General features: G+C 42.1%; 1 protein-coding gene across 1 annotated transcript in view; it reads right to left on the reverse strand.

Moving 5' to 3' along the window:
• Window positions 1-6,838: 6,838 nt before the first annotated feature.
• DNAAF9 (dynein axonemal assembly factor 9) overlaps window positions 6,839-13,448 on the reverse strand; it is a 61,706-nt gene continuing 55,096 nt past the window's right edge. The window contains exons 32-37 of the mRNA XM_065735979.1: window positions 13,166-13,272; window positions 12,367-12,441; window positions 11,999-12,201; window positions 10,730-10,795; window positions 10,007-10,100; window positions 6,839-8,567 (exon numbers count right to left, since the gene is read on the reverse strand). Of these exons, the coding sequence (XP_065592051.1) occupies window positions 8,455-8,567; window positions 10,007-10,100; window positions 10,730-10,795; window positions 11,999-12,201; window positions 12,367-12,441; window positions 13,166-13,272 (658 nt within the window). The 3' untranslated portion in view covers window positions 6,839-8,454. The remainder of the gene's footprint in view (window positions 8,568-10,006; window positions 10,101-10,729; window positions 10,796-11,998; window positions 12,202-12,366; window positions 12,442-13,165; window positions 13,273-13,448) is intronic.

Below are 13,448 nucleotides of genomic sequence, written 5' to 3' on the forward strand. Positions count from 1 at the left end.
GCTCTAAACTCTTTCTAGATATCAGCTACCTGGGCATGCAACAGTTCTGGTGCCCCTTTCTCCTACAGCTTATGAGCCCTGCTTTTCAGGGCACTGCTTTGGGACATCCCATCCATTCCCACAAGCACAACCAAGGGATGCTTCCCACCGGGCTGATGCTGCAGTGCTGCCAGCAGGGAATCCCACCACCTTTCCTCATCAAATGCAGTCAAAGCAGCCCCCCATTGGGTTTGTCAGGTTCTACATCATAAAACGGCTTAAGTTGGAAGGAACCATTCAGTCCCAACCCCTTGCCACGAGCTGTTTGCCCCCACACGGCCTTGGACACCACCAGGGATGGAGGTGGTTCTTCTCACCTTCCACCACAGCCTGGGTGCATTGATCGGGGCTCAGCTCCAATCTAACATCACTGCAAGGCACTGGGCAGATGTAATTATATTGTCACATCCAGCTAACACCATGCAGACAATAGCATCCCCATATCTCACTCCGAGGACTCCTAGCAATCAGTCATGCCTCACTCCCCCCACCGTGGCCAATCTGCCCCTTTTCACTCCAGGGATGTTACTGTCATCTTTTGTCCCCCTTTTTGGCGGATCTGTACCAACCACGTTCTCACATCTGGAGCACACAGCCCCATCACCAGGGGCTCGCAGGGATCACACTGCCCTTCCCCAGCCTACATGGCTCATCTATAGGTAATATCCAGGGAGCAGAAGACAGCTGTATCTATTCACTTTGCAGCAGTGATTTTAATCTGCAACACAGACCCGGAGAGGGCAGTGGTCCCTTCTCAGCTCCCTTGCCTACTGTAGGGAAATTTCCTCCTGAAGTTATTTCTCTGTTCTTGCAGCCAGAATGAGGAGACGTCCCTCATAACAACCCTGCTCCTTCATAACCATGTCTTAGCATCACTCACCGAGGCTGGAAAAGACCTACAAGATCATCCAGTGCAACTTATCCACCTATCACCAATAGCTCTCTCTAAACAATGTCTCCTAACACAAAATCTAAGCGTTCCTTGAACACCTCCAGGGCCAGTGACACCTCCACCTCCCTGGGCAGCTCATCCCATTGCAAGGGATGAGTCCTCAAGCAGGGGGACAACGAGGCCTTGGGCTGAACAATTAGGTTAAGGGATAGAAGGACACATCACTAAACATGAGACAGCTGAAGCCAGCTCTCGTGTCTCTGCCCTGGGCTGGACCAACAGTTGGAGGCACAGGAGGACACGAAGATGTTTTATCTGTATGATCTTTAAGGTCTCTTCCAACCTAAGCCATTCTATGATTCTGTGCTGACAGAAGGGCTGCTGACTCATCTTTCTGCCTTCGTCATCTTCCCAAAATACAAAGAGATCTTCCATTCCCTCCACAGCAGCTCCTCATAGCATCTGTAATCGCTGCTACAGATGCACATTAGGAAGGTGCGTGCCATCCTGGTGGCACATTCAGGATAGAATACACTCAACAGGGGGAGGTCACCTCTGACTGCACAAGGCATAGAGGAGGCACTGTCACTTCTAATTCCCTCTGTGTGTTCTTCTTCGTGCCAACAAAGAGAAAAGGGATGTGTCTGCTGGTACAGGATGAACCTCAGCCCTTATCTCAAGAGGTTCCACAGGGAAATACAACAAAACTATTGTTACTCAGGAAACCCATCTTTCAATAGCTTTCAGCATCTAACCTGTGTCTGGGACTTTCCCTGTCTGCTGCTGACATCCCCTCTGACCTCGAGCACAACACTTCCTCCCCGTCCTCCTTGTGCCATGGTGAAGTTTCAGAGCATCAGGAAGGCAGCAGTGCCCAGCCCTGGGCTATGGCAGGCAGCATGCACGAAGCCTCGAGGGCAGAACCAGCTCCCAGGCTGACAAGATAAAGAGTTAAAGCAAAGCAAAAGCTTCAGAAGAAAAACGGTTATGTAATAAATCAGATATTAGAAGGCAGGAAGGTATGCTATATAGAGGAATCAAAGTCCGGAACAGGATGTATATAAAGCAAATATTGAACTAACTTTGATAACACAGAAAAATAGAAGATTTTTGGTGGGGTTAACAGAAGGCTCAATTTTAACTGTTATAAATTTCCTGTTATACTCGTGTCGGGTGGTTTTACAGCGATCTATACAATACATTGTGTGCCTAATGATTTTCCTAGCCATGAATGGGTCACTCAGATTTTACTTTCCATGCTTTTTTTTTTTTTTCTGTCTGTCCTGAAGCAATAAAGCTATTGAAATCCTCTGGGCCTTGCCCATTGGGTGTTTTCTTTCCTACCAAGACATCAAACTAGCACGATGGTTTATTTTGAGCAAATTCAATAGAAGGGATCACACAGGCACCTTGTTGGAAGTGTACAATGGGAGCCGAACCCAGGGCTATTCAATTAACAAGTGCTCCATTTTCATGCAATTCCTGTTGTGAATTCATTACCTTAATTAGGCTGGCAAATTGCAAAGTTAACACACCACCATTTGACTGCAGACACGTAGGCTCAGGAATTCCACATCGATGCAAACTGGAAGGTAGATGAGCTCATGAAAGGCTAAATGGAACTGGAAACCCTCTGCAGACACCAAAGACACCCTCACCAAAACACAAGAGAACTGAGAAGAGATTGAGTCCTACTATCAATATCTTCTGCACGGCCTTTGACATAATCCCACACAACACCCTCCTCTCTGAGTTGGTGAGATAGGGATTCAATGGGTGGATGAGGAATTGGTTGGTTGCAGCGTACAGCCAGGTACTCGCTGTGCATGTTTCCCACGAGCAGATTTCACCTGCACATTCCTCATGTCAGCACTGAAATGTGGGTATGAGAGACAGCATGAACAGACAGCTTACCTGGCTAGATCTGGAAAGAGATGAAGCCCAGAGCCCATACATCACAAGCTTCAGCCTGGCTCTGACTGTAGATGCCATCAAGATGGGATGACACAATTGAAAGGGAGAAGAATGGACAGCAGTAGAACGAGGGAGATGTTTAGAGACCCTCCTCCCATGGGAAGTACACAGAAAATGATTCAGTAGTCAAGGTTTGGGAGACTGGAATGAGGATTTGAGGGGACATAGGATCCATAACCCCCAAACCTAAATTACAGTGCGAGTTAATATTCATTAACTGGTAAGTTTAACACTGCTTCAGTGCCAAGTAGAGAATGTGAGACAGAGGAGAGGAATAAGCCACTTAAATATGCAACAATAAAAAAAAATTGAAGCACCTGCAAAGCCCCTTCCAGGAGTTAGGTCAGAGAAGGGACATTCTTCAGCCTCAGGTCAATATTCAGAAAAGCAATGGCAAAAGGAACAGAATGAAACTTGCTCTCCCCGAGCACTGCTGGCCATATAACGAATATGCTTTGAGTTGTGATGAGTCATCATCTTCTGCAAGTCTGCATCTAAATACTCTATGTTCCCAAGACTAATTCCCCAACTGTTACCCAAGGAAAAACAATTCAATACAATGGAGCATCCCAGGACTACCCCCCTCTTTTAAAAACCTAATAAGATGAGGGTTTTTACACTTGAATCAATCACAATCCCATTTCAGGTTAAATCTTTGTTCCACTCGAGAAGTTTAGGAATAACAGCACAGGGAGACATGAATAAACCCTTAAGCTGAGGCTGTAGATTCCCCTACTCAAGCATTTAAGGCATAGTGGAAATCCTCCTCCTTATTTGGCCAGCACTAAGATAACAGACTCATAGCATGGCTTGGGTTGGAAAGGACCCCAAGGATTATTTAAGTCCCAATCCCCCTCCCACAGGCAGGACCACCAGATCTGGCACTAGACCAGGATCTAGCCCAAGGGAACACAAAGAACACATGCCCCCATTAAGAACAGAGCCAAACCACTCTGGGGAAAGCTAACGTCTATGATCTTGTGCTGAAAAAGGGAGATAAGGTGGAACTGCTCCTTTGTTCATTGCAGGGGAGCTGGCCCAGATGACCTTTAAGGACCCCTTCCATCTCCAAGGATTCTCTGACTGCCCTCTCAATGGCAGCAGAGGATGCAGTTTCAAGATCAGTTATGAATGCAAAGAGAAGGAATCCACTCTTGCATTTGTGTAATGTGCTGCTATCGACTTACAATTAAGCAGAGTTGGCTGAAGGACTGAGACAGCAAGCACAAAGGCAATTAACATCCCTCCTCCAACTCATCTTCATTTTTTATCCCGTTAGAAGTCCACGTCAAATGGTCTAAAAAAGAGCAGCTTAAAGACAAAAACACAACAGATGTTCAGTTAGTTTGTTAAATGTTTAGTTTTTTTGCTTGAATATGAACTCATCACCTCCCTGATCTTCTATATTTCTCTTCAGTAGCTTAGAAAAATAATGGTTTTAAAGGAAACTTCAATGATCACAAACTCAAAGCTGAGGAAATAACGACTGAAGGAGCCGAGCAGACGGTTGATGGACACTGTTTATTGGTTCTTTCCATCACATCTGAGTTACAGGTGTAAAAGTCACACAAACTGCAGGTATAAACATGTAAAACAATACAAAAATAAATGGAAAGGTCATTTCATATTTACTGCAATCGAGTTGTGTAATAAATACGAGAGGCAAAAAAAGCTTCACTCACACCATTCAGTTTTAACTGAAGTTACAGTAGTGTTTGAAAATACGAGTTTTTAACTTCACGTTGCAAATATTAAAGCATTGAGAACTAGTATAAAAGTGAATTTTGGCACGTTGTAAAGTGAGAAGTGTTACATTAGCATCGGACTCGTGTAAAAACGAAGCAATTTCTCACTAGCTTTCTGAGGTACATGTTTAAACAATCTAAAATTAGATCAAGAACGTGGTTCTAACAGCTCACAGTTCACAATTCACTATACTAGTTACAATTTTTTCCCTTTTAAGAATACCAACGTATTCCAGAGCTTAAATCTGTGCAAATTCAGAAATTTCTCCATTAAAAAACAATAACAATTAAAACAAAACAACGAAAACAAACCCCACAACTCAGTAGGGAACTTTGACATGCAACTCAAGTCCTCCCTGCAAATCAGTGTCATGGATTGCAAAGCATGAGATCGGGGTAACACCAAATTGCACGGCTCAACATGGGATACTCCACTCAAGCTGCAAATGTTCCTCTCCTAAGTTAGTCACATTTATTTTACTTTTTTTTTTTCTTTTGTTTTTCCTCCCTATAACTTCAGTAACTTCTGATCACACTCATTCTCCGTGAGGGGGAAGAAATAAAAGAATACATCACCACCACAAGCTGCTAACATGAAGGTCAGCAAAGCATGTAAACCCCTTGAGGACTCTCAGCGTTTCTTTCCCATCTCAGAAATGCCTGGACACAAAGTTACTGTTACCATATTTTTATTTTTGTTCCTCCCTCCCTCCCCACAAAAATACAGTAAAAGATAACGGAACAGTGTAATGGCACTTTTTCTGTATCCAAACATTTGTGGCTTAGAAATGGTGCTTTTATTTTTTAATTTTTTTTTTAATTTCTTTTTTTTTTGTTGTTGTTGTTGTTGTTTAGTTTTACAGTAGCTAAAAAGTTTTCAAAACTAGATCCTTACCTCGACTCCCAGAGAGCGAGGAAAGCAGATTTCCAGCTCATAGACATCTCTGAGCAGAGTACAAAAGTTATGCTCTTCTAAAACAACAAAATAAGAAAAGTGCTGCTGGCTGTTACAAACAACCCCAAATCATCAGCAACTGCTAGCAGCAGCATCAGGCATTTACACCTTTTAGTCCTCAAAGAGTTTTCTTCTCAACAGTTTAACCATTTGTGCTAATATTCTTCGCTAGGTTAAATTTTAAGTCCTTTCACCAAAACCGTTTTTATTTTTTCAAGCAACACAACCCACGATGTCCATTCATTTTACACTTTGGGCATAAATGGCATCGTGTGCAAGGCACTACTGTGTTTCAAGGATTCCTCCGTCACAGTTTCACTCTTTTCTGTTAATTTTTCAGTTTTGAAGTCACAGTTAAAAATGAAAAAAAAATAAGAAAAAAAATTGAGGTAATCAAATCATTTCAATACCAAAATAGAACCGTTGAAATAGTACCAGTATGGTGAAAGGTCTTCCTAATACACAGCTATCCTCACATAGCATGCAGTATGGTATATCTGTATACTAGGCCTTTGTTCTGAGCTCCTCTGATCTGTTTTTTGAAGAACACCTCAGTGTGCACACACGCCTTGCACGCTTATTCCTTTCCAACTCACGGGGCACTGAAATCTGTGACGGCGAGCTCCGGGCTCATCAGCCCCATGAATACTCGTGTTCAAGTGCTGCACAAATGGGGGCTCTTAAAAAAAGAGTTCAGCAGAGCAAAGCAAGCTACAGCATCTTCATCTATTCAATCAATTGCACTTAAACCTACACGGTTAATGTCTGACGGCCGCCTCAGCCACCGCTGCCTCCTCCGACGTCGCGCCGTCATTCCGCTACCCTACGAATATGGCTTTGCAGATTAGATAATTCGTGCTGAAAAGGAGCACGCAGGGTTTACCCTAAGCTGGTTGGCAGAGATTCTCAACCTGTGAATTTTCCTAATGCCCCTGTTTTCTCTGGCCTGATACACGGCTCTGTTCTGCCAACTGCACTTAGTAAACACCTGCTGGCCCCTACATCCACCGCTAGCTACGCTTCTCTACCAGGCACTACAGTATATTAAGACTAAATCATAGCCATGCATAGATAAACTCACGAGCCTTATCACGATGCTCTACGCCTGTAACAGGGTTATCCAGGAAGCCTAGATACACACAACTATCGCTGGCTTTACCTTAACAGGACACAAGTCGTTTATAAAGCCTCGTGGTGTGCAAAAAAAACAAAAGCAAACCAACAACCAGGAAAATCTTATGTTCAGACGACTTAAATCTAGGAGGAAAGCTACAAATGAAACCGTATCGACATCTATATCCCAGTCTGCAGCACCTGGAATTCCACATCTGCACCACGGGATCACCACGGCACAGACACGGAGCCAGCTAGTAGCAACTCACACTGAAACTTTACCCACAAAGCGTTTCAGTTTCTGATAGGCTTCTTGAAGTTTTGGCCATGTCGGATTCCAAAGGTAAAAAAAAAAACCACATTCCCTAAGCCCTGTGCAGCCAAAGGTTTTAATGGCAAGAGATAAATCTCATTTGTCTCCTACGGAACGAGGCTGGTTTACGTTCGGGGATTTTAGGTGACCTGTAAGAAATTACTCAACTTCTTTCCACATTTTATACATCCGAGCCAAGGCAGAACTATTTCTGAGGCTGTGAAATATGAAAAATTAAAATCCTTCTTGGATTGTTTTCAGTTGACTCAACTCTGAACACATGGCACGCTACAATAACCTGCTTATTCAATAAGCTTCAAAAACAACGTTCAAGTAGCTGCAAGGTCACCACATCCTGATATTCCTTCAGTCAGTGAGCTACGAGGCCTAACCTCAAACTGGACCGAATTAAGTTGAAGGACAGGTTCCCATGATAGTGCCCTTTGGTAGCTGTAAAGATGTGGGTGCAATTAAAACTTAAAAGTATCACTTTGGTGTCACACTGCACAAATTTTATGGAAAGCTTCCCAAATTCTTTCCTATTTCAAGTATGCCTTCTGGTATTTTTTACCTTTGGAAATAAGAAGAGCAGTTCTTTAGCTAAAGAAGCCTGGCTTGTCATGCTCTCCTCCTCTGCTTGCTCTGCTTAGTTTTTACTACTGAAGTAGGAATTGTGTAAGCAACAGCAAGCTGGACATTGTAAAAAAAACCATGACATCAATTGCTAGAACACCTCTGGAAAGGAAGAGGCATCTCCACTTGTCTCTCCTTTCACCTTGAAATGTATCGACATCTTTTCTTTCTAAAGGCAAAATTTCGACTGCAGATTCAAACCACGCAGAGGGTTTTATGAGACACGCTGTCCCCTTCAAAACAGAGCAGAGGGTTTGTGTGTGCTCCCCCATTTCTCGCTTTAGGAACACCCTTACAGCAGCAGGATTAGGTACTCCTTGGAGTTTGAGACATTCCCCCATTTCTCGCTTTGGGAACATCCCCCAGTCCCACATACTGAAGTTCACCCCTGCTCTGCAATGCTCTTGGGCAACAAGGTTCAAGGGACATCCACAGGTTGAAGTGGTTCGACACTCTGCACGTTGGACCAATCCCATGCTCACATCCTGACCTGCTAGGAAATACAGCTTTCCTTTTCTTCTTCTCAAGAAATTTCCACTACTAGCCACAGATTCCAGGTGATGCTTTTTACAGTCTGGAATTAAGGTGAAGTGGAAGCAAACCTGACAGTACAAACAGCTAAGCAGTTACCATAGTAAAAATGCCAACCTTACAGGAATGATCTTAAGTTTCAAAAGGAGTGCAGCAGAAAAACTGATACTTCAACTTAATTTTCTAGTTAACCAGCAAGGACAACAGCATTTTTGGTTACTGACAAAAAGTGGTTTAGAAATCCACAGAATACACATGCTTATGTCTTCTGCTCAAAGAGATCGTGATACTCTTGCTCTTCTAGCTCTCTGTTGTACTTCTCTATCTCCCTGTTGGCTTCTTCCAAGTAATCATTCATGAATTGGTCCATTACTGATTTTGAAAAGCTAAGGAAAATTAAAAAAAAAAGAGCATTTGTGCAAACAGTGTACATTACAGAGAACAAAGAGGTTGGAAGGATCCACCAGTTTAGGGACACTGATTGAAAATAGAAATTCAATGCAATGCTTTCCAGAAGTCCCACAGTTGGACCCAACCACTGCTACTCCTCATTACTGGGGAACAAAGGAGCTTCCCATGAGAGAGAAAATATGACAGCAAAACCACAGCAGGTTTGCAAATGCTGCTAACTACTTTAGCAAGTGAAAGACAATAACATGTGCCCAACATAGGCCTGCATAAACAACTTCTCCTTCCCAACACCAGGATCCTGGTGCGTAGAGGTTGAGTGAAGAGTGGATCTGAAGTTCACTGTTACTTCACTTTCTGCCAGGCTAACGTAGCTGGGAGCACACCCAGCAGCCAGAAGTCTGCTGATACAAAAACGTAACCTTGTCCTGAAGGAACATGAACACATCTGTTCTTATTCCCAAACAGAAGCCACTCATGTTTTTGTGATGCTGAAAGTGAGAGTCAACTGGGAATGTAAGACCAGTGTAAGACTGAAATGTCAGTGATAAAACAAAGGCAAAAAAACAGAGGAAGAGAAACAAGAAGAACATTAGTATTACTGTAGTCTCTTGCCAGAGACAAGAACACAGTCAGATTTAACAGGCTTAAACAAAAAAGAATAATAAAAATCAATATGGCTCTGGAAAGAAAACCAGAGGGCTCTGCTTTGTTACCCTTCTATAACTGATATCAAGCAATACCAGTAAGAACAGAGCATTCACAAATGTACATCACAATGAGATGAGTACATCATACTGCTTGCTAAGCTGAAGTAGTTTTCAAATAAGATTTTACTTGCTTAAATGAAGTGATTACAAAAGTGATTAAGAAGTGATTACAAAAAACACACCTCCACACACTGGTCATATTTCTACACTGCATCCTGAAAGGTTTTTAATCACACCGAGTTACAAAATGAGAACCAAGCATCTGGACTTCAGCTTCACCACAAAGACAGGCAACAGAAAGGAAGATACCTTAGCAAAACAAACCAACCTGATGGTTTTTACTTTGGTGCAGTAATACCCATTTGGAAATGCTATCAGTCGTAACCAAGAATTATAGCAATGTTACACGACTATTTGGTTTGAGAAATGCTCCTTTGACAAGCTGGGGTCCACAAATTATCCACTGCACAAGATCTCGTGCAGTGCTTTTTGGGATCGTTTTGTTGGTTCTACTTTGCTTCCCAGATCATAGCTCCCAAAAGGTGTTTTAATATTAAGCTTTAAATGGCAAATAGCTGCAAACAAACTGGCTCTCCAGTGCATCATCTGCTTTGACAGTCTGCATGTCAGATGTGCACAGCCTGTAGCCAACCTCACTAATCCTTCACCAAAAAAATGCATATTAAAGGATACGTGGATGGTAATCCATTTTGTCACCAAAGAAATTCACAAATTGAGTCCCATTGTAAAAATAACCAGCTGGAAGTGGATCCAAGTGGCGTTTCACCTACATGAAGAAAGAATACACAGCACATAAAGCATTTAAATCTGAAAATTGCTTAGATACAGACCTAGCAAGCTTAAATAGAGAGGAAAAATCCCTTCTTTAGCAGCCAGGCATGAAGTTATGGCACCTGACTATAAAGGAGCAATCTGAAAAGACAGTTTGACTAATGATATTTACATAGACTCATAGACTAAGGGAATTCAGTACAGTGACACTCATCACAGCCGTGCCAAATTTTAAGTACTCCAACTCCAAGAGATAGCAGTGACATCCCAAAGTTACTTGATAAGGGCAGGATAAGCCATTTGGGATCCTAATTTGGAAGTTATAACCTGCACAGTACAGTGCTAGAAGAAAAGACAGGGAAAGCAGACCATTACATCCTACACTTCCCCCCCCACACACACTTTTCAGGGCTCACTGAGATAAATGCCTACACAACAGCAAGATTGATATCTCAAATCCCTCTTGGGCAGCCTCAGCTATGTTTTGAGTATATAAAGAGACAGTAAATGCTATAATTTAGTGTTCAGCACACTTGTTATGGTAGACATGGGAGGTTTCTATCATACAAATGGATACTTGAGAAAATCATCCAAAAGGACCTGCTATTAATTGCTTCTACTTACGTGAATGTTTTTTATTTCCTGAAGGGTTAGCATTCCTCTGGTTTTCAGGGCTTTCCTCTGAGGTTTCTGTATAAAGAATCAGACCCCAGTTATATACCTTCTGTGTGACAACGTGACATTACAGCTCAGTTACATTAGAAAAACAAACAACAAAGCACTTCCTTGAAAATGCAGATAAACAATTCATACTTGAGATATGCAATTCAAGTTTCAAGCTTTCATAAGATTAAAACAGTATTTCAAAGAGTGCTCCCTTACATGGAAAAGTATCAGTCTCCATTTATTATCTATGTGATGTATGCAGAGAATGAGATACCACCACAGAAAATACACACTTCCTTGGAATAACCTGCAGGAAACTTATTTCCCCTTACCACACAATGTTCTAGAGATACTATGCAAATCCTAACCCATTAAAAAAAAGTAATTATGAGTATCTTTAATTAAGATGCTCCAAAAGAGCATCACAAAAGGGCTGAGCTGGAACTACAGATTCAGGATCCAGATGAAGTAATAAAATACACAGTTTGTACTGTTCAGAAGTTTCTGTTCAAGTACACTTCCAAATCAAAACTTCCAGACTCACTTCCCAAGACCTTCACCTTCAGTCTGACAAAACTGCTGGTTATTACTTGGCTGTGCAGGGCAGGAGAAAAACTTCTCACCCCACGCTCCTGGTCAGGCTGTGCCAGTGTCTGAGAAGTCAGGAAGGCACCACTGCTGCAAAATGTGCCTCCAAGGCTTCTTATGTGCATACACCATTCCCTACCTGTGCTGTGTGTGTACACCGCTAACCAGGCAGGAACACATGCTATCTTGCAGAGCTGTACGTTTGCCCAATATAGCAAAGAGAAATGAAAAAGCTAATTTCAGTGCGTTACTTTCAAGGAGATTTAATTTAGGGAATCAAAACAAGTTTTCAGCACAGTTCAGCTACTCCAAGAAGATTTATTTCATACTACATTTTAGCCTTGGGCAATCACATCTCAGCTTAATCATCTCGTGTTTATTCTGGACGTACTCCATTTACTCAAGTGTTCAAAAGCAGATCAATCCATGAATATGCTAGAGCAGATATTAAAACAAAACACACTGGCAAACTGTTAGTGCTCTGTTTGAAATACAATTTACACTCTGGAACGTTAATACCTTGGCAGAAGAGAAAGGAGATTAACCAAAACGTTTCATCAAGACACTCAGATTTCACCTTTCAATTGTTTAAAAATACCAACCAGATCACGCTGAACAAAAGTAAACATGCCCACGAACCTGTTTTGCAGTTTCTCTGAGCCAGTCTTTCATATCCTCTTCCTTTAGAGAGCAGCCAATGAACACAAGGAAGTACTCCTGTTGACCGCTGCAATCTCTGCTATCATTTCTTGAATCAGGAGGAGTCGGCCCCTCCTGGACAGGCACAAGGCTTAGTGAGTTGGATGATGTGTTGTGACAAACTTCAATCACTTTGTCAGAATCTAATGAGAAGACGGAAGGAAAAAAAGTGTCTTGATAACTTGCTCATCTAATTTAACACCAACACAATGCTGAGGACAGACTACAGCACGTAAAAACTACATTTCTAAATGCAACCACATGCAATACAACTCTAAGACAGTGCAGAAGTGATATCTTGCTCTTACCTGAAAACTTAACTTTGCCCATGATGTGATATATGTTCCCAGAAAAGGGACTTGGCTTGAGCAGTGACTTAATCGCTGTTAGAAATGGAAGGCAAACACATTATCTCACTTAGAGCTCTTCTCCTTGGTGCAGCTTCTCATCAGTCCTATGCTACAGGTCTCTAATCCACATCCTAATGCTTCAGGGGGAAAAGCTGCAGTGCCCCCCTCCCAAGAGCTCCCACTACAGAACATTTCTACACGTTCAACTCTCCTCTATGGGGTAGGTGGGAAATAATGTGTTCAGCATAGTGAACGCTTACAGTGCGTGTGGAAAGTAAAGTGGTGCTCCTTAACACTGTTTCGCTATGGAAAGAAGGAAGGGCAAGGTTATACATCTAGTCTAGGAGCCTAACATGCAGCTGAGCCTATTTTCTAGTTAATACAAATAACTGTTTGGCACAAATTGTAGAAATCATACTCACAAACTGCATTTCAATACTAATAAACCATAGAATGGCCTGGGTTGAAAAGGATCTCATAAATGAAAGCGCATATAAAATAAAAAGCAAAACACGTGAAGATAACTATCTCAGCCTCTAGAAATCAGATCTTTATGTGAACAAAATCATGGGTCACTTTTCTGGGGCAGATACTAAAGGTCATTTACTGGACTTCAAGGAAGGAAAGCCAAATTTTCAATTAAAAGTTTGCTTCAGCAGTAATTAAAGAACAGTGCTATGTCAGTGTCTTTCTTTCCTTCTGTTCCTCAGCCTTTTCAACTTGGATTGCAATCAAGTCAGTTAAAGTTCAGTTGTACCTTTGCATTTGGTCACAAATCGTGTTTTTTCTAGAGGACGGTTAAACCACACACAGATCTGAACCATGGGAGGAAAGACAGACCCAGCTCCGTATTTACCTTCGTACCTTGAGACGAAAAAAAAACAGATACACCTTCAACAAAAAGAAAACATCTGTGCTTTTCACCTAGCAGATCTCTTAAAAAGAATGGTCATTTTTTCACTACAGGTGGCTTCTACTCGCAGCAAGAAAAACACCACGATTTCTTTTTTTTTCTAAGAAAAAAAAATCCATGAAAGGCA

The sequence above is a fragment of the Cyrtonyx montezumae genome, unplaced genomic scaffold (assembly GCF_038088225.1).
Source record: "Cyrtonyx montezumae isolate F1298 unplaced genomic scaffold, pur_monq_1.0 scaffold_2, whole genome shotgun sequence".
Lineage (NCBI taxonomy): Eukaryota > Metazoa > Chordata > Aves > Galliformes > Odontophoridae > Cyrtonyx > Cyrtonyx montezumae.